Genomic DNA, 23,161 nt, shown 5'->3' on the forward strand with positions numbered 1-23,161 from the left:
TTAATTCATTCCTGGATGAAATCAACCATTCCTGGATGGCTTTCTTTGCCGCTTTAATTTGTTTGCTTTTAGGCTTTTCTTCAAACGGAAACTTAAGTTCTTGGTTGTTTATTAATTTTAAGGGTGGGTTCTAATGTATATACACTAGAGCCCACATATCTTTACGAAGCAAAGTTTTATTTTTTTTTTTATCATGCAATTTTTTTTTATATTATATTAACTTATTTTAATATTTACTAGTCAGTTCCCTGTATATTTAAATCTTTTTACAAACTTATTTTCTTTTATTTATAATTTTTTTTGTTTTGTTTTTGTTTTTCAACTTAGACATAAAAACATAAATTATAAATACTTATATAAAATATAAATAATATTTTGGGTGCCAGGAACCCGTAAACTATTTATACCTTATATAAATTTATTATTTAAAGTTTTAGGGACCGGATTGTATGGTCTCCGTCCTGCTCCTCAATCTATTCCGATAGCGTAAACCAAATTTTTCTTTTGTTTTTTGTTTTTTTGGTTCAGAAAATTTTTTTTTTTTTAGATGAATTCTTTTAATCGTCGCTGTTAAGGTAATTTGTTGATTTCTTTTTTTTTTTTTTAGATTTCTTTGCATACTTCTTTAAAATATGTTTTTATAGAGTCCTGCGCGTTCCAAAAAAAATTGTTTTATCTTCTCAATGCATTTTTTATATCTCCATGAAATTTTTATCTCCACCAATTATTAAGTTTATATTTGAATATAAATATAATTGGGATAGACATTCTTTTTAATTAAGTAATAAAATAAACCATGAAAAACAACAAAAAAAGTACAAAGGTTACTTCTATTATGATTAAAAGATAGTAATCAGTAAATTTTTAATTAAAAAAAAGAAGGAATTATAATAACTGCAAAGCACGCACTAACATAGAAGTGCAAAGCGGGATAAATCTGGGATGTCAAATGGGAAACGTTCGGGATTTGACCGTGGGATCTACATGGGCTATACAAATAGAATATGAAAAGCGAAGTAATTTTCAGCTTGATATTTTTTTGTGCTTGTTTTGTCCCAAGATTTCTTCCAGATCTGTTTTATATATAAGCCTTTTTTTATGTTGTTATTTATAATTTAGATTATTTTTAGAATTTGTTTTGATGTTTGTTTCAATTAGTTCATCTTTATTCTTCAGGTTGTGTTCCTTAGACAGGAATAAGTAAAAACTAGATGATGCTTTGTCTGTGTAAAACCTCCTAGTTTAGCTGCTTTATTTTTTCTTTGGTTATTCATGGTAGGTTGGGGCCGCACATTACCATTTCACAATTTTACTCCTTTTCTGTTGACCAGATCTGGTCGTTTTACTAATAATTGGTTGTGGGACTTATCCAGTTGTTGTCAATACGGTTTTGCCGTAACTGTCGCTCGCAATTTCAATAGTTAAAAATGAATTATGTCACTACAGTGACATAGAGTGAAGGATGTTTTAGAAGTAGGTTCGGCTTGTTAATTTGGAGGAAACCATTGTTTAGTGCGCTTGTTGTTGTTGGATAAGTTGTTGTTTGTTGTTGTATCATTTCTCATCACATTCATCAGTAAAATTTTGACACATTTTATGCAATAAAGAGATTTGCAAGTTGTACGCCGTTGAACTTTATTCATCTACAACAATAGATGTGAGACCCTTATACCTTATTGGTAAACCTTCTCGATTTCGTGAAGCTGTCTTATAACTGTTCTCGATTTCGTGAAGCTGTCTTATAACTGTTCTCGATTTCGTGAAGCTGTCTTATAACTGTTCTCGATTTCGTGAAGCTGTCTTATAACTGTTCTCAATTTCGTGAAGCTGTCTTATAACTGTTGACTAAGTAGTCTTAAGAGTGTTTGCTGTTTCTTGGATACTCAGTTTGTGATTTTTTTCTACCAGTGTTTTAAAAGCATCATTAACAAACCCTACCGAGCGCTCACTTCGATTGCTATCAGACTTGTCAAAATTCAATTTTGGCATTTATTTATTTACAATACATCTCCATACACAGCACAAATTTTCTTTATTGAAAAGGTTACAGTAACACCTGATTAAAAATGAAACAGCAATGTCATAAAAGTTTTTTAGTTATTTGGTTGTACCATTTTAAAATAGAGCAATTAAAAATGTTAAAATAGAGTAATTAAAAATTTTAAAATAGAGTAATTAAAAATTTAGATAACGTGAAATAAACTTATGATTATTCAAATATAAAATGTATATCAGTGTATATTCTGTTTTATTGTAAATGTTATTGTAAATATAATTAATTATTAAAAGTTTTAATAACTATTAATTTAAACTTTTAAGCTAATAACTTGATTTAAATATAATCAAGTAGTCGTCAAAAAACATAGTAAAAATAAATTTAAGTTATAAATTACAATTACAAAATTCTCAAAAGCTACTGGATATATCTCAAAAGCTACAGAATATATCTCAGAGCTACTGGATATATCTCAAAAGCTACAGGATATATCTCAGGTATATAACAGGTACTGGGTATATCTCAAAAGCCGCAGGATATATCTCAAAAGCTATTGGATATATCTCAAAAGCTACTAGAACAATCTACTGTTGGAAGGGTTATAAAAAGATATAACAAGACTTTATTCATTTAAAGAGCTAAAGCATAGAGAAGAAAAACATTTTTTAACATTTAATCAGTGGTAAACAAGATTCTTTTTTCTTTTGAAAGAATTCCAGGCTTGTCTAAAAGAGAAAGAGCTAAAAAGTACAAAGTTTCTGATTTTGAATGGATGAACTGAAGTACATAAAATGTGACTTTAACCAACTTTCTGGTGACTAATATTAAGCTTCAATTTTTTGTAAACAACAAGTATAAATACAAGTTTGTGGAATAAATATGGCAGAAGGTGCTCTTATGGCAAGTAATTTGTAGTTGAGGAAAAAAAAGTATAGCTTTTGTGACGCCATCAACTTTGACATCAGAAATTTATTTTCAAGAGTTTCTTAAACACGAGTTTCTGATATCTATAAGTTTCTAAACTCGTATTGTAAAGCAACTTTTGTCACTCATTCAATCTCACGTTAAACCTTGTTTGCTTTGACCTAACTTTTGAGCTTAGTGCCACTACAAAACTTTGGAGTGACTTTAAGAAATTTAACAATGAAAAAATCTTAATCTACCCAATTGTCCAAAATTCCAGCCCATCAAAAAAAATTGGGGTATTTGCAAAGGGCATATGCGATAAAACAATACTACTAATTCTTAACAAGGTTTGCTAAAGGTACGGTCAACCACAAACAAGAAAAACTATATTAGTCACGCAAAAGTTAATGGGCACCATCACCAGTAATGTATGACTGTTAGAATATATATTCACATAGTCGCACATTACTGTTAAACATTTATTATTATATTGTAATGTAAAATTAATATTAAAAATTTTTAAACCCAAAAAGACTATCAACGCGCTAAAGGAGAAGTCAAAAGGCACCCGAGTTGCCACGTCTTGCTGCAACATTATTAGACCAATACTGGCAGCTTTGCTATGGAGAAAATAAACTCAATAAATATATATTAGGTAGGGTTAGGATTATTAACGTTATTACTGGTAAAATGTAGTTTAATACAATCTGCTGAATGAAATACGTCCTAGTTCGATTTTCTTAAAATAGCACTTGTCTCTGACTTAAAGTAGAACCTGTTTTAAACCTTCTTTGGTCTGCATTGTCAAAGCCACATAAGGGCCCTTTTACAAATAATTCTTGTCTTTAAAGTTACTTTTTATCCATCTTTTTTCCAAATCTTCATGCTCTTTATAAGACTAATTTGAATTTGGCTGTTTCATTTGGGATCTCTTGTTGTTGATGGGTAATATACTTTGATTTTCAAAAATTACAATAGTCACATGCTTGGCCTAACCTAAACTTACTTACCAATTTACCTATTTTTGGTGAAATCAGGTAGCTTTAATTCTCATTAAAGTCACATGGTTTCACGACAATATTTCTTAATAATAATATAAGTTTTCTCAATAATAATAATTTACTAAATGGCTTGGCCTTAGTACCAATCCTGCTGGCTCTAAATCTCAAAAAAAAAAAATTTTTTAATCTTATACTCAGCAATTTTCTTTCTCACATTATTGCTTCATTTTGTAATTTACTTCTTAAAAACTTGAATTTTTAGTATTTAATTTAGCATATTTATAATAATTAGTGAACTTATATTTTCTTACGACATGACGCTATCTAGATATAAGCATTCCCTTATTTATTTAAGCATGTTACTTCGCTTCGGTGAAGCTTTAAAAAAGGATAATACTTTATTGTGCCAATTGTACAGCTTGTGTAGACAAAAATTTATAAATTGAAAAGTTTAAAGCATGACTTTTTATTGCGTTTGTTAGAATCTTTTGTAATTTTGTGACTACACCGTCGTTTTTATCTAAGATAAAGCTGCAACCATCAGTTCCTATACCATCACAATCCTTTAAATTTAAGCCAAATTTTGTTAATGTGTTTGCAACTGTGTTCAGGGCATTGCGTGAGAAAATTTCAGAGGGGAGGGGAAGAGACTTTGTTTTTACCAACTGCTTAACAAAGTTTTCACAACTGTTTTTTATAATTCAAGATTTCAAGAAATCAATTTCTATCCTATTTACAAAATCTACTGATTGTTATACTACACTGCACTCACTCTCATGAATTGCCAATTATCAGTATTTATTAACTTCTATTAACAAAACCTAGCTTCCTTTACATATATACAAAATATTCAATTCAAAAAACATTTAAAAGTTTTACCCATTCATAGTGAAATTGTATCAAAAAAATGTTACAATTTACAAATCCAATAAACTTTACAAACCATTCTGGCAGCATATATAGCAGTTTAAAATTTTACGGAAATGAATTAGTACAAAGGAATATGGATAATATTATTTTATTACAAAACTTATACGCACAATATTTTATCATCAGTCTATCAATTTTTGTCTACTGTTTGATTTTAATATGACATTTCTTCAATTGAACCCATCGTTTAATAAAGATGTTCGGGGTAAACTCCTTTACAAAGTTCTTTTTCACACTTTAGTAGTAGAATGAGACTATTCAATCTCTCTTCACTCATTGTTGTTCTCAGATGTGATTTTGCAATCTTGAGTTGACTGAAAGAACGCTCATTTGATGCTACACCATAAGCAGCTGTGATTCCAAAAATTCATTGTTTATGGGCTTGTTTCAGTATATCCTTTAAATTCACAACATGGTACAAAATGTCTTCCAGCGTCTTAACTGCTGTTAGCTTGATGACTTAAAATCTTCATCACCTTCTTCTAAACAGTTAACTATCAAAATTTCCATCTGGCTTTTCAGCACATGAACGTCTGGAATATGATCCTTGTATCCAGGAGGAAAAAGTTTGTTTGTTTTTGTTAAGTTTTCAATACTCAAATTATCCTTATTTAAAGGATAAATAAAAATTTTGGTGATAGAAGCAAATATTTCCTTTAATGGTGCCAAGTTTTTAGTTAAACCCATGGCTAGAGAGTCTATGACCTCTTTGAATTCTTTCTGTTAAAAACCTTTTATCTCCATTGCTATTAATCTATGGTGTCGTTTGTAATCGTTTTCTGCATCAATGTGTAATTTCCTAGAAAATATGACTGCACTTTCAATTAAATATATCGTTACTGATATTTTCTATGTTCTTGGCAGTACTTTCAATTACATTAATATTGTCAATGACATCAAAGTTTGGACTTTCTGAGATTTCTGTTAATATTTTTATTTTCTCAATGATATTCTTCATAAAGAAAAGAGTAATAATGAAATCAAAAGTTGTTACTTTTTTTAGAGGCCCCATTACCTTAGTTTTGTGTTAGTATCAAAAATCTTATGATTTGAGATGCTCTGAAGAAGATCAATAACCTTCTCTAAACACCGATTTAAAGCCTTAACAGATTTTGCTCGTGCGGTCCATCTTTTTCTAGACAGGTTTACAAGCTGTATTACACTGTTAATGTCTTCAAGTTTTTTCTTTTAAATGACCAAATCTTTTTGTGCTTGATGTGAAGAAAACATGCAACTGTTCGAGGACATTAAACAGTCAATGCCTACTTTATGTAAAGAAGATAAAATTAGCTCAGCCATCCCTTTTCCATTCTTATTAGTGCATTCGACGGATTTCAAAAGCCTTTTCCGACTCTCACCGTTTTTACTGACTGTTCTCACAACTTTAATCATTATGTCCTTACGTAACATATCCGGAGTAGTGTTGGCCATCACGGAAAAAAATTGAAGCTGTTAATTTCATTAATGATCTTACTCTTTAATTTAATTGCAATTAAACTAATCATTTCATTTTTAGACGGTGGACTCGTGAACAAGGGCGCCCAAAGCATTTTTTGGTCTTTAAGGTAGCTAACTTCCAGACATGGAGCAAATTCCAAACATTTATATGTTTATACTTATGTCAAATAAGGATGCTTTGCAAAAAATTGCGATGATTGGAACTTGGGAACAAAAAAGCCCCAAAAATTTAGCCCCACCTACCCCAAACGTGAGAGCAACAAGTTGATGAAATATTTTTTGTTCAAAAATTATGACAATATAAAATTTGCAACCCCCTCAAATTGAGGGGGTTTTTAACTTTAAATGGTCATAATTTTTGAACGCTAAAATATTTTACTATGAAATTTAAAATTTATCGATGAATATAAGTCTAGTTGAAAATAATACAAAAAATATTTCATCAACTTGTTACTCTCACGTTTGGGGCAGGTGGGGTTAAATTTTTGTTCACAAGCTCCAATCATCGCAATTTTTTGCAAAGCATCCTTATTTGACATAAGTATAAACATATAAATGTTTGGAATTTGCTCCATATCTGGAAGTTAGCTATCTTTTTCCTTTCTTTCAAATACCCTTGGGGAAAGAGCGGCAGACAAAAAAAATGTGGCATCCTTCTGGGTGCTGTATTCTAAATGTTCAACTTCTTTGTACCACTGGGGATTAAATCTATTTTTACCGTCACTTGGGAAACTAGCAAGTTTTGGTTGGTGTGGCCCTAACTGGATTAAATACGATTTTTGATTATCCGTAATTGTATGTGGACGTAAACCTGGGTCATGGCTTATCAATGCTGATGAATCTGATTTGTAAATTATAATATTTTGAGCTTTGATATTGAGTTTTCTTATAAAAGCGTTTCCCATTTTCAAAACATTTTTTGACATTTCCACCACAGAACTTGTTGCATTCACAATTTCAATTGCAGCGAATTTTTCATTTACTAATTCTTCTTTACAATATTTTTTATAAATGTCATTACAATCTTTAAGATTATCTATTAAAACACCCAAATTACCCAATTTGTTGTTTCACTGCTTGCGAAGTCCAATTTGTTGTTTCACTGCTTACTTCAGTAGTATCCAAGTTAATAATATTCGTGCCATCCTTTTCATTTCGGTCAGGAAACTGGGTTAAATGATCTGATTTAGAATTTAATTCTGTAAATTTCTCTGCTTGTTCCTGGACTACAACATAACTCGGGATTTCCTTTTTTGCATGATTATCTTGAATTTTTGAACTTGCGTCCTCTTCACATTTTTTATCAGAAGATGTCGTTTCTTCTTCTATGGATATACCACATGTTGAAGTCGATGTTTCAATTATTATCAAGTCTAACTTTGTATGTTCACTACTTTGTATTTCATTATCCACTTCGACATTGTTACCAGTATTCCGAGGTTCCATTTTTCGTTTTTTCGAAGCTAAGGAGGCTACAAAAGGATTCTCTGGGGCTCCCACTGTTTGTATATGAACCTTTCTATCACCATGAACGGATCTTTTATGACTGGTTTTATAGTCGTTATTAAATACTGTTTTGCATACGCAGCATTGTAATTTATATCTTTTGTTTATCATAGTTAGTGTTGGAAAACAAACGCAGATACTATAATTCACCGTAATTTTTAAATGATTTAATGTTTATAAAAGTTATAAGATTATATCTTATAACTTTTATAAACATTAAATCAGTCTTATAATAATAGAATAAGACTAATAATCCTATTATATATTCTTATTAGGCCTATTACTCCTACAAACCTAATTCTGATCCTACTTTAGTATGCTGATAATTGGAAGTAATAACAGGCGCAAAACTTTCATATCAGAGTTTAGCATTTACTTTCTTATACTTTCTGATAAAAAGCTTTATATAAAATTATAATATTAAAAAATGAATCATATCATTTTAAATGCGTTCATATCTTTTATACAAAGACAGAAATCTTAAAGTAGAAAGTATGAAAAAAAACGAATAACTGCTTTTAATTAAACATACAGCATAAACTTGCAGCTGCCATTTTTATTGTTGATAACATAAAAAAGTAGCGGGAAAAAAAAACAAAGTGGAAATCAAACGGGCGCTTTGTTATGACTTCACAATTTATTTCGTCGGAAAACAGCCTTAAGTCGTTTAATAAACGTAAATTTATTTGTCCAAGTCAAAAAAGAATTATATCTTTCATGGATTTTTTGCAAACATTTTAATTTTATTTAACTAGAAAATATTTTTTGGTTTTATCACCGATTTCCCAACTGTCCCAACTCGTGGCAAAGAAATTCCCAACTTTTCTCTTTTCTAGATTCTGGGAGGGGGAGACTCATCCCCTACCCCCTCCAAGGCGACGCCCCTAACTGTGTTTCCTAGCAATTCTCAAGATAATACAGGTTTTGAATACTTTTAATTATGTGCGTTGCTTTAGAATAACAGTTCTTTAAGTGATCTTTTTAAATACTATTCCTAGAGTTCACTCAAAGTCGAAGTAACTCACGAAAATTGCCACCATTAATTACTGAAGAGTTTTTATTTATATCAACAGTCAGCTCATCATAATGGTCTGATTGTTGAAATAAATTGCGATGATGCATCATTGCGATGACCTCGCAGAGCAACGTTCCGATGACCAAGAAATATTATAGATTCAATTTAATTTTGCTTTAATTTTTCTTGATTTTCTTCAGCCTGTTTTTTTACCTATCTTCGTTAACTAACTAACTAACGTACATCTCTAGACGGACAGTCTTAAGTTCTGATATTATTTGATGTTGCCAATATGTGATAGCTTTTATCTGTTGTCGCGGGTAATGAATCCTCTTTCTTAATTTCACAGACGTTGTTATTTAACTTGTAAAATTCACAGCATATCAAGTTTGGGTCAGGAGAGAAAAAGACTAAACTTCATTTTAATTTGATTCTTTTCAGCCTTATTATTAAATGGACAATTACATTGTTTGAATGACGACGCTGAAGATAAATGGAAAGTGATAGGACCAGCATGGTTCTGTTTTGGTAGAATTTTAATTCTTTTGATAAAATAGTCATGTAAAGTGCTAGTCTCCCTTGTAGTTATTGTAGATAATAGAATAAAATGTAATTTAAAATAATAATAAACTTTTTTTTTCTAAATTGGAAACTAATTCATTCGAAAATAATTTTCTTTTAAGAAAATATTTTTCACAAATCTTACATAAAAAAAAATTGTGACAACTTTAATTGTAAAAAGTAAATACTTTTTTTTAACATTTTATGGCTACAAATTAAAAATTAAAATTAACATTAGAACGAAATCTTTTTTTAGAAACTTTTTTTTAAAGTTTTAAAAAACAGTTTTTAACTGTCTGAAAGTTTTTAAAAACAGAACATTGAGAATTTTATTGTTCTTTTTTATGATTTAATTATATAATAGAATGCATTAACTTTGAGGACGTTAAATGTCATCATAACATTGATGAAAAAAATGTTTAAGGTTGTCCATAAATCACGTCACGCTCAAAGGAGGAGGGGGGGGGGAGTAGTGGTTTTGTGTTAAGATGTTGTCAAAAACGGTCAAAAATAGCGTGACGTAATTTATGAACAAGCCATTATAAACTTTTTTCTATTTTCTTTAATAACATTAAAATGTTAAAAAGCAACAATAGCTTTCTTAAAAAAAGCAATTATCGCATTCGTTACCTTTTTTTTTAATGCTATAATTTTTTATATGTATATAAATAACTTTTTTTTGCTAAAAGATAAAAATTTGATATTTAGCTGCAGAGTCTCTTTTTGTTTTATGTCTTTGCGACGTTTGACATTTCTTAGGAAAGAGGGGGGATGGGAGCTGTTAACCCCACTTACCTCTCTTTGTATCCGCCTCTATCGTGAACCCATTACAATGTGTGTGTGTGTGTGTGTGTGTGTGTGTGTGTGTGTGTGTGTGTGTGTGTGTGTGTGTGTGTGTGTGTGTGTGTGTATTACATTAATTTTACTCTTATTATGTTTTTTTAGTTTTTCAAAAATGAATAATGTTACAGATAGAAATCACTTTCATCTTGAAGACAGTTTTATAAACGTTTGTTTACTTTTTTATGGAATCATATTAGTTGTAGGAATCATTGGAAATACCCTTACATTTGCCGTGGTAGTACTTAACAAATCTATGCGACGTTCTATTCATTTTTATACCATTAATCTATCTTTAGCTGATGGGTTACTTTTGTTAATATATGTTCCAACACAAACAAAAATGACTTACGATGACCTTTATTGGCATATGGGTAAAACTATGTGCTCTTTTTGTAATTTTACTATATCTTTATGCTTGTCTGCTTCCGTTGGAACTCTCATAGCAATAAGTGCAGATAGAATGCGCGCGGTAATCAATCCGTTTTCTTGGAAAGCTCATTCGCAACATTTGTCAAAAATTATCATTCCAATAATATGGATTGCATCTGCAGCCATTGCTTTTCCTGTTGCATATGTTGCAAATTTGAAGCCTGAAGATAACTCTACGATGTTGTTTAACTGTGTTGAAGAGTGGCCTGTTTCAGCTGGTAAGCTTGGTAAGTTATACTTGATTCTTTTATGTATATATCTACTATATTAACAATAATTACTACTGTTACTTTACATAACGGGTGGTTGAATGGTTTTTTGTGATAACAGCGAAACGTTTGATTCTATGTCTATTTCACTTTTTTTTTCTTTACTTTTATTACCTAAAATACGATAACAGAAGTGTGTTATTGCATTTTTATTTAATTTTAAAAAATAACATTCTTTGAATAAACAGTCTTCAGCAAAAAAATTTTAAGTTTTTGACTATTTCTAAATTCTCTAGACAACATATACTAAGCATGTTTTCACAGGGTAGACCACTTTTGAAGTGTTGTATTTACAATTAGTTTGTTGATTTTGAAATCAACCTAAAAATATTTTAAAACATCAGATTCTATCATTTATACAAATGGAGAGTAGCTTTGTTGTCAAACACCAACTTTTCTTCCCTACATAAGCTTATCATAGAAGTATGTAATAAATTTATGATGGCATTTATTAAAACTGTGCCACAGTGCTAAAAAGAGTTACATCTTAAACATCAAAAAGTTCCATTTACGCACAGTGCCTAAAAGAGATAGAAAAACGGCAACAAAAAACAACATATTATTATACATATCATACATGTTATTAGAGTTTCTATAAGTCAATGAATTCATTTTTTAGGTTAAAAACTACATGTGACCATTCTAATGACATGTGATCATTCTAACAACATGTTATTAAAGACATGTTACTAGCTGAATATCATATAAGAGTTCAATTTTTTGTTTTTAATTTCAAATGGTTTGTATTTAGTGAAAAATTTTATCGCAATTCAAGATTTGGAAAATAAAAATATGTTGTTTTAGCAGAACGGGTAGGGAGGGGGCTGGGGTGGTTGGAGGAACTCAGGGAAATGACTAAAATAAGTCAAATTAAAGTGGATAAAGCTGTAACTAAAAAGTTAATTTATTTTTTATTTTTTAATAAACTCATTATTTGCAGAGCAGAGTTCCCATCGTTTGCAATTCCATATATAAGCTTTGAAACATGCACAATTAGATTTATTTTATCCAAGAAACCTTGTGGAATGAACTCTTTATGACTTGGACAAATAGCTCCTTCTCGGCTGATCTGGCTTAATGTAATTTTTTTTTTAGTTTTTAATCTAAATTTAGAATATAATCAAAGAACCGAATCAAGCTGTGCAATGTTTATAATCCATATTCTAGAGCTTCTTGGTTTATTAGTTTTTTTATATTGGTGTCACGTTGTTTATTTCTAATGGTTTAGCCTTACATATGTTATAGGACTGTGTAGATCGGAAGTCAGTCAGTCCATTGATCGCACTATTAGTTAAAGTAAGATTAATTTTAAAATGAATTCTGAGAACTTCAAAATAATTATCTTGACGAAAACTTGTAGATTTACTATATCTTCGTTGTGATATTATTTTCTATCTTGCTCAACTTGGCTGATTTTTTCGCATTTTGTAAATGTAGATTCCTACAGAAATAAGAGCTAAATGGTTTTGAATTAGTCCAAAAAATATTTTTATCAACAACCAATCTCGTTAAGCTTTTCATGTTTGAAATAGTAATTCTTATTTTGCAGGGCATCAGATAGTGAAAAATTTTCATACTTTTGTTTTGGACACTCTAACATGATGCTCTGTCAAATCCACTTTTTAGATAAAAAAAATCTCTTATCTAAAGGCAGAAACAGTTTTTTACTTTATATGTGCTACTTGTAAAATTCTGAACAGGGTGTAGTTTTATTCAGCTAATTTCTCATATCTTGAATATCCAGTTTACGTTTTAAGAATAACTAAATCCATGGAGTAACATTTAGATTTTGTATCACTTAGGAATTTATAATTACCTGAAATTGGTTGTCACTGAGGTCACTGTGAATCACCTAGAATTGGTTGTCACCGAGGTCAATGTGAATCTTCAATGTAAGAGCATCTGGTGGTGTCATTAGCATTTAGACATACTTTGTAGACTCTTGATTAGAAATGAAAGGTTATTTAAATCAGGATTGGGTTTTGCACATTTTTTAGTTACCATGTCAAGAGCTTTAGGTGCATGCTTGGAGAGATCAGAAATTCTCCTTCTTTTAGATCTTTCCCCTATGAATTTCCTGCACTTCCGAAATCTCTCCAAGCCTGACTGCAAGAGTGGTAGTAATTTTTTGACAATGATTTCCTCATTAACCCATTTAATTTCTTTTTCTAAGAACCTTGTATAAAGTCTATGATTAAAAATATTAAAGATTTTCTTTTTTTCTTCTCACAAGATTTTTGAAATTTTCTACAAAATCATTTAAATTCACATTAGATCTGTCCAAGCCCTCTTATCTGATAACTTCTGTCAACAGCTCGTCCTTTAAATTTTTCAAAGATTGTGGTGATTACGTCACCACGATGTTTTATAGTCCCCCTTTACACGTCAAAAGTTAAATAAGATTGTTAAAGTACTATGCACAGTTCGAATACTATATTCGAATATAATAAAAAGATAAAAGCTTTCATAAATATTTTCATTAAATCAAGAAATTAAATAATATCAATTAAATAATAACAGGGCCGTCCCACACACCCCACCCCCCAAAGCTGTTATATATGCATTTGAATTGGCAAATTTATCATTTGAATTGGCAATTTTTGTAGTATAGTAGACAAATAGGAAGGACCTTTTTTTTTTTTTGTGGTGACTCTAGTTTGCAAAAAACATATACGACACCCCCATGAGAGACCACTTCGGGATGGCTCTGAATATGAATATAATTTTAGCAACAGTCAAATAAGTAAATAAAACAATGTCTAAGGTCAAAATAAACACGTTTCGTACTTTCTGATGTTACATATGGACGAATTCGATACATCAAACCAAATTCGTCTATATAAACGCTTTAGAATGGTTTTTTGTGTTAAATATTTATTTTCAAATTTTTGACCAGTTTTTTACCTTTCTGAGTTACTGTGCTAAGCAATATACGCCATAGTCGGAGCTTTGCCAAGCTTTGCATAGTATTATATTTTCCGGTTCTTTTTTTTTTAATTTCGTAAGTTCTTGTCATCGAAAGTCCCTAACAAAAGTTCACGTATAATAAAAGTTTTACCATCTCATTAAGTAAAAACTCAATAAGAATTAAAAAGATAAATAAATTTAGAATATAGAATAATTTTTTCAAGAATTGAAATCATAGATAACATTTTTTTAAAAAAGACAAAGGTTCCATTATAAATATAAAGATCCGTTAATTTATATAAAAGACTTAAATAAAACGTCTTATAACTGGTTTTGATAAATATATAAATTTTTGGTTTTATAGAGATTGAAACAGGTAGTTACTAAAATTTGTTATAAATATATTATATTAAAAGTAAAATATATGATCAATTGTTAAAATAAATTCTTCAATTTTTTTTAAGAACCGTATTTGCATTGTTGAATAAAATCATGAGTTAAATTTTTTAAAAAACATATTCCAAAAAAGTTCAATCCAAAGTTTGCTAAAACTTGTATGAAAAAAGGGCTGCTTAATAAATTTATCATTGCGTAAAATTACATTTATTTTTATCTTTTGAAACATACAAATAATAAAAAAAAGCCAGGATCGAATGGATTTTAACATTTTTTTTGATGAGCTTAATATTTCTAATATTCTTTGTTTTATTTGGACATAAAACAAAGAATATTAGAAATATTAAGCTCATATATGTTAAAAACTTTTTTTTCAAATAATAGAGGCTTGTCATGAGTATAAACTTTTTTTATCGGTCTTTAAAATAAATAAGACGTGATACATGGTTCTGTTGATAATAAAGAAGTTTACTTTTATTGGCAAAGAAAAAAGTTAGCAGAAAGAAGTTTACTTTTATTAGCAAAGAAAACAGTTAGCAGAAAGAAGTTTACTTTTATTAGCAAAGAAAACAGTTAGCAGAAAGAAATTTACTTTTATTAGCAAAGAAAAAAGTTAGCAGAAAGAAGTTTACTTTTATTAGCAAAGAAAAAAGTTAGCAGAAAGAAGTTTACTTTTATTAGCAAAGTTTGCATTGTTTATTTGACAATAAACAATATGAAAGAGTAATATAATTGAACTAAAGAGTAATATAACTGAAATAAAAAATATATATTTATAACACTTCTTGCTTTATTGAATACTCAAACACTTTTTGAAGTTTTACTGGACAGATTTTTGAATGTAAATTTTCAAAAAAAGATTTTCATCAGTACAAACACTCAAAAAAGTTAGCTACTGTTACTTTTTTAATTTGTTTATTATCAATAAGTAGCGTGGGCATATCAATTAAAAGTATGTTTTTTAAAAAAAATTATAGAAAACATTTAGCTTTATAAATATATTGAGCTTTGTGAATATAAAGAAATATAAATAAAAAAGCCTGATATAGTTGGAAGGAACTCACTAAAATCATACCTAAACGTTTCAAAATACAGTATAAGATAATTTCATCCCTTATTTGTTGTATGATATATGCAGGATTTATCACTAATTATACAGCAAAATAAGCTAAACTTATTTATTTGCCAGTTGTAAAATGGAATAACATTTGATATTGGTGAGGCACAGTTGATAAACCAAACAGTTCCACACCCTCCACACCCTCCACACCCTCCACACCCTCCACACCCTTTTTAGAAAGTGTAAAAGTTTTGAGTCATGAACTAAATCTAAAACAAAATAATGCAAAGTAAAAATCCCAAAAAATGTGCAAACAAGTGCTGGGACTCAATGAAACAAAGAACAGTCTTCAAGGATATTCTTGAAGAAAAGGATGGTGACATTTTTCTTTACGTTACTTTATTTACCTTGTTATATACAGTAGGTGTTTAACAAAGATAATTATGATAGTAAGAAATGATTTTTGTACCTAAAACCATTCCAAATAATTTTGATTACTTCAATGATCACACAATGAAGTAGTGTTGAAATGCTTTTGTTCGACATGAAAAAATGAGTATCGTCAGCAAACATAATTGTTAAAAATTTAAGGCTATATGTAGACAGGGCCGTCCCGAAGAGGTTTGTTATGGAGGTGTCGCGTTTGTTTTTAGCCAACTAGAGATACAATATATAATTTTTAAAGTGAATTAAGTTTTAATATATATAGAACAATCATGTATTTCATTACAGGCAAGGGTTTTATAATCTCTTTAAATAGTTAATTGCTTTACATGCGTGGTTTTGTAAGCTCTGTAATCTTATTAATTTAGTTTTGTGTGTGTTATAATATTAGCAAAATAATATTAACGTAGGAGAGATAACAGAAAGTATTTTTGTTTCGATGAGACTAATATAATTTCTCCATAATAGGTTCTCATCAAATATTACTCCCAAAAACTTTGTATAATTTACTCAATTTATTTCATTTTTATTGATTGACAGTTTGGCAACTTTAACGGAAGTTTAATCAATTGTCTTTTTAAAAAGTGATTATAGAATAAATTTGTACCGTCTGCATACATAATTGCCAATATTTTATGAGAAGCGTATTTATTCATATCAATATATTTATTCATATCATATTAATATATATTAAAAATGATAAAGGTCCTGAGATTGATCCATGTGGGACTCCGCATACCATATCGAGAGCTACTGACTTATAACATACTGTTTTCTCTTAAAAAGATAATTTTAACCTACATTACGCCTTTAATGACGTAACTTATATTAGGCCTTTAATGCTTTTTTTTAGGTAAAATTTTGTGATCAACAGTATCGAATGCCTTAGAGAGATCAATAAATACTCTTAATACTTGTTCACTTTTATCAAAGGACATAGATATTTTATCGGCAAGTTCAATAATAGCATGTTCAGTAGAGCAGTATTTCTGAAATCCAAATTGATTTTTATATAAAAGCGTATTTAATTAATGTCATTTAATCATAAATTCTATTGAAAATCACCCTTTTAAATATTTTTGAAAATACAGGGAGTAGTGACTTGGGACGGCATTTGCAAACAAAAGAACAATCGTTATTTTTAAAAACTGGGTGAATTTTGGCTGGTTCTATGAAATGAAAACTTTCACTGAAATTAAACTGAATATTTTATTTAATAATATGAAAATTTTATTAAATAAAATTTTGGTTTATTTATATTCTTTTTTAATATAGATAGCTACATTACTAGTTATGCCGTCATATCCTTATGACTTATAACGTTTTAGTTCAAATAGTGGTTTGCTAAATTCATGTTTATTTATAATTTCATACCCATTTTTTCATCTCATGATGAATACTTGGGAAAAAAACCCGCGGATTTTTCTCGAAAGTATTCTGTCGAAAGTATTCATTCAAGTATTTTCTTTTCGATTTTTTTTTTGCTTAAAGTAAATTATTATTTACTTTAAGCAAAGATTGTGATATTGTTCGAAAGTTACCACAAATATCTTTTGTTAATTACCAAGCGCGTTTTGAGTTTTTTAAGTAAATGTAGTAATTTTTTTTTTTTTAGGCGTTTAATTGATCTAGCTTTTTCAGGTTGTTTATTAGTGGTGGTTCGGCCAGTAGTGGTTTGTTAGTGGTGGTTCGGCCAGTAGTGGTTTGTTAGTGATGGTTTGGCTCTCAATTGTTTTTGATTTTAAATAATTAGTATAAAGGATTTGCTTAATTTTCAAAAGATTTTTGAACATCTTTTAGTAATCGAGTAACTTATTTGGTTTGTTTACTTAAGAAATTGTTCTATTTTTCAAATAAACCATTTTGAACCAATTTATTTTTTCACGTGATACTCAAAGCATTTTAATTTTAAACCGCATAGGTTCTTGGAAAAAATTCCCCCGGAAAAAATCCTCATGAGAAAAAATCCCCCCGCAAAAAATAAAATTAAAAAAAATATATTGCTTTGAAATTGATAGAATGCCTGCCCAAACTAAAACCCTCAGTCAATGTAGCGGCATTCCTTGCATGTTCTACCTATTTGTCAGTCGATTTATGAAAAATGAAGGGTTAAGGTTCTGTTTGTATTATAATACGTATGTATAAAAAATTTATATTATAAACAACGATTATACTGATATATCGTTTATTTTAAGCGCTGTAAAAAAAATCCAGGGGGATTTTTTCCGGGGAAATTTTTTCTCAGGAAGATATCTTCCGGGGGGATATTTTCCTGCTACCACCGCATAATATATAGATTAGTTTATTTTTGTGGTTGCTTTTATTTATAATGTCATTATGTAAAAATGTCCTAAACATTTTTCACCAGAAGGTGAGCGATATCAACAGCTTATCACAAAGTTTTTTATTTTATTAATCAAAAGTTCAATTGTTAAAACCTCTTTATTGATATCAGAAATATTCATAGCATGTTTGTTAAAATTCTGCTGCATGTCTGGAACTGAACATGGGATTCTCCCTCAGAAGGTATAAAGAAACTGTCAGATATTTTTTCTATTATGCTGTTTTGACCATGTTTCGATCTGGCTCTTCATCAGGTATAAAATTGTGGCCATTACCTCACTTTCCTCTGGACTGCGTTAAATTTATCACGCTCTAGAAATACTTTTGTTTCATATATATAAAAACAGCTACAGTTGCTTTGTTAGGGGGACATACTGCACTAAAATATTTTCGATCTGGCTCTTAATCAGGTGTAAAATTATTGATTTGGAAAATATAAATTTTCTTAATGTAATTTGAATGCATTGAATGCAAAAAAAAAAATAACAAAAAACCATAAAAAAAAGAAAAGAATTTCTTAAAGTTCGGGCGTTACAAGTTATTATAGATAACCTTAGAGGTCTGAGAACCAACTTTGGTTCTTAAACCTCTTGCTTATTTAAATGACTTTTTCTTTAATACCATAGTTCTCTCGCTATAGCCCAGTGGGCACGGTACGTTTTTAAAACGTTTTTTAGACGTTTTTATTAGGTTTAAATATAATAAAAACGTCCAAAGAACGTTTTAAAAACGTACTGTGCCCACTGGGAGCCTTCATTTACATAAAATTGATCGTTCCATATTTTTAACTAAACATAGTTTTCAAATGCAAATTTTTTTTTCTTTGTAACTTAAGAATTTAACTACTATGGTTTGGTTACTTTGGTTTGGTTACTATGGTTTGGTTTTCTTTTTTTCCATCGGTGTTTTTGCTCACCATCATGTGCAGCCGTTCAATTTTTATGCTACCTTCAAAACCAAATTTAGACTTGAAAAATCATTGGATTTTCTTTCTTGATTAGTTCCCACCTTTCATTTTTATCATCTTCAGTTCTAGAAAATTGTTGATTCTTCTGCTTCTAACTCAGCTGGTCTTTGACATTTAATTTAATGTTGAGCTTAGCCTTTTTTAATTACTTAAAGTTCTGTAAGTATTATTTCACATATATTGCAAACAAATTCTACTGATTTCTTCAGGTTCCAAGTGGGCACGGGACGTAAAAAGATGTCTTTCAAACATTTTTTGAACATTTTGAACGTCTATTGAATGTCTTTTGAACGTTTTGAACTACGCTTATTTTTTGCCGCATGCTTTTTTCATGATCATGATCCAATTTTAAAGATAACTAAATAATAAAAATTTAAAAATACTAAGATTTTTTTTTAATAAATTCTTACGCTGCAAAAACACGTATGTTCATGAACAGACGTGTTTAAAAAAAAATCTTAGTATATTTAAGTTTTTAGTATTTAGTTATCTTTAAAATCGGAATTATTATTCAAATATATCAAACTATCTTCTAAATTTGGCAACACTTTTTTGAAACTTTTTTCACTTTTTTGAAAAAAATGGAAGTTACAAGGAAAAATATTGAACGAATTATAACGACAAAACTCGTAGAACAAAAAAAAATATATTCTTAAAGAAACTGACAAACTTCTAAAAAAACAAGAAGCAACATTTACGAATAGTATAAGCTCAAATCTGAAAATTATTACGGTTAGACTTGATAAAATCGATAGCGAAATTAACATCAACAAATCAAAAACTTCAACCTTAGGAAAAAACTTTCGCAATATCTTCCAAGAGGAAAACTTCATAAGTAAACTAGCACAAATAAGCCGAAAGTGTAACGATGAAATTAGTATATTAAAAAAAGAAAAGTACAGATTTGGAAAATAGATCACGCCGGAACAATCTAAGAATTGACGGAAGAGCCAAATCTCCCTCAGAAACACGGAATGACTGTGCTAACATAGTCAAGAGTATCTTTAAAAACCAATTGGGAACTGCGGAGGACATAGTAATTGAAAGAGCTTATCGAGTTGGACAAGTAAAGAAGACAAGCCTCGAACTACAATTCTCAAACTTTTAATTTTTATAAAAAAGAACAAAATATTATCCTCAGCAAAAAACTTAAGGGCAGTGGAATATTCATAAAAGAAGATAACGTAAATGAAACCTTAAAAAAACGAAAAAAGCTTTGGGAAGAAATAAAAAGACGCCGAAAAGAAGGTAAATTTGCAGTTATCAAATATGATAAAATTTTTGTACGAGAGTTTCCGAAATAACTTAAATGCTTAGCCTTAATTTTGTAAAATTAAATTCTTTAACATGCGCTATGGCTTATGAAACGATTGACTTTGAAACGAAACAGTTAACCTTTTTTGAAACGGATAACAACATTTTACTTCACTTTTATTTTATGACTTTTATGACGCAGATAAACAACTTTTTAAAAGATAAGATTTTAACTTGCAATACTTTGATATTGAAACTTTTAAAACTCAATTTAAAGCCGATATAAAAAATTTCATGCTGATCTATATCAATATCAAGAATCTTTATCAACAACAAATTGGATAAATATATACCAAAAATGTAACCTTGGAAACACAAGTTCCGCTTATAATCTATTTCTTGATATCTTTCTTGAATATTATAACAAACATTTCCCAATACGAGAAATAGAAATTAAAACAAAATATTTAAAATGTCCTTGGGTTACATGCGGAATAAGAAAAAATTATACATCAAACGTTTAAAAACAGAAACAAAGCTAATCTTAATGTTTATAAAGAATATAAAAATCTGTTTGAAAAAATAAATATTTAAAGGTATTTGTACCACACTCTATTTTAAGATAAATATTGGGGAAATATAAAATAGTCACCTAATGCCAATATTTTAGTTAATTTTTTATTATTGCTTTTAATTTTAGGTCTGGGTTACTGGATCACAATTATGATAATACAGTATATTCTTCCGCTTGCCTTTATGGCTTTTATTAATGGTGTTATTTTGTATAAGATAAAGCAAAGCGGAAATTCGATAAATACTTTACACAAACGTATGCTACGAATGATTATACTTCTCTTGATTACATATGCAGTATGTACAGGAATGCAGCATATGGTATATTTTGCAACAATTATGAATAACAAACAATATCCTTACTTATTTGTATCTAGTAACCTTGTAGTTTCCCTGCAAGCAGCAATTAATCCGCTGATATATGGAACTAACAGGAATGATTTTGAACAAGCTATTATTGGAATTTTTAAGTACTGCGGCACTCGAGTCAGCAATTTTTTTACCCATAAAAGGAAAACAATTTCGTTTTCAGAATACCAAAATTCGGTCAGCGAAACTTCTTCTGTTTATTTATTACCTTTAATGATGAGTAAAAATTTTGATATAAAACGAGAAGCTCAAAACAGTAAGTATTTACAAGTGCCCGGCCGGGATAGTGAGTTAGATGAACTAAAACGACTTGTAAAAGATGAAAAAAGAAGAGATACAATGGCTTTCATAAACGATATTGATCAACTAGCACCTCTTAAAAGTAAAAAAGTGAGAATAAAAACAACAAATTATATAAAAAAAAACTACAAAAGAAGTCTTTCAGGAAAAAATAAATTGACACCTTTAATTGTAATAACCGAGCATTCAACAAACATCCAGTCTCTATCTGCGTTTAACAACAATGAAATGACACATGCTGCAAAAGGCGTTGTAACAAATGTTGCAGAACACACTGCAACAAATACTGCAGAGCACGTTGAAATAAACAATAAAGATACAGCGGTTAATCACTTCAACATTTTCGATCGAGAAACATTTTCTAATGAAATGCAAGTTAAAAGTACTTTTGATGAAATCGAGAGAATTCAAAAAGAAATTGAAAGTACAATTGACTTGTTAGAGAAAAGCTCAAAAGTGCATGAAACAATCATGAATGAAGGGTATGTCAGGTGCACGCATGAGTGTGCCACGAAAACTAGCCCGAGTGACATGGGTGAGACTTGCAAAAGTAAAAACGCAAGCAACCATGATTGTTATTCAGAAAAGTGTTTTAGGAAAAAGAGCAATTTAAATTGTATAGACTCAGGTTATTGGACTTTTACTAAATCGCACGAATCTCGAATTATTAACGAAGTAAACGACAAAGAGAACTTTAGACAAACCACTCAAGCACAGCGAATTCCTTCATTTCAAAGTTTTGAGCTAAATGCAAACTTATTAAAAAATTTATCGCATGACAGCAAGGAGTCTTATATATAAATAGTTAAAATATTTTAAAATTTATGAAGTATTTATTTCCGTAGTAATAAACCATTGTTTAAATTTCTACATAGTTCTTCGGTGCAAGTTCCTTTTTTCATTTGTAGTTTTTTAGAGAAAATTCTTAGATAGCCTGGGGAAAAATAGTATAGCTTAACAATTAAAAATTAGAAATTTTATTTTGTCTAAAAACAGACCATATCTAACAAGATCATTTAGCGTCGGTAACTCCGACATAAGAAAATCTGCTCTAGAACCTATTCCGAAAGCTTTGATCCGCTTTTTTTTCGAGTTCTTAATAATATTGACTCGGCCATAATTAAATAGCAAATTTCCTAATTTGCAAATCTTTTGCGTAAATATTGTTTTTTTTAAAATAATATTTTTTGACCCATAAAAATAACATAAAAACTATTAGTTTGACAATTTATAAATTGGCAAAACTAATTTTACCACTATTATTTATATAAAACTTTCTATAGTTTTAATATCACATATCACATATAGGATTCAAAGTGAGTGGGTGTAAACAATTACTTGCGTTTAAAAATGCGTGGATAAAATTAAAAATAATTTTTAGATTTTCAAATGTCACCTAGTTATAAGCTTTTATATTTTGAAAAAAATGACAACAATTTTAAGATACATCCTTTTAAAAAACACCAAATGAATTATAGTTTCTAAAGGATTGCCCATAAATTACACAACGCTAAATTTGTTTTAAAAACAGATCTTAAGCTCTTTTACGCGTTAAACTTAACGCGCTATTTTGATTTTTGATTTAACTTAATGCTCTGCGAGCGAAAACTTTTTTGTTTTGTGTATTAGTGAAA

At 29.4% G+C, this 23,161-nt stretch overlaps 1 protein-coding gene across 1 annotated transcript in view; it reads left to right on the forward strand.

The window, feature by feature from the left end:
* LOC124806361 (neuropeptide Y receptor type 1-like) overlaps positions 1-22,391 on the forward strand; it is a 46,516-nt gene extending 24,125 nt beyond the window's left edge. The window contains exons 2-4 of the mRNA XM_065801066.1: positions 548-575; positions 10,319-10,872; positions 20,986-22,391. Of these exons, the coding sequence (XP_065657138.1) occupies positions 10,329-10,872; positions 20,986-22,328 (1,887 nt within the window). The 5' untranslated portion in view covers positions 548-575; positions 10,319-10,328 and the 3' untranslated portion in view covers positions 22,329-22,391. The remainder of the gene's footprint in view (positions 1-547; positions 576-10,318; positions 10,873-20,985) is intronic.
* The last annotated feature ends 770 nt before the right edge of the window (positions 22,392-23,161 follow it).

Source organism: Hydra vulgaris, chromosome 07 (assembly GCF_038396675.1).
Source record: "Hydra vulgaris chromosome 07, alternate assembly HydraT2T_AEP".
In the NCBI taxonomy this organism is placed as follows: domain Eukaryota; kingdom Metazoa; phylum Cnidaria; class Hydrozoa; order Anthoathecata; family Hydridae; genus Hydra; species Hydra vulgaris.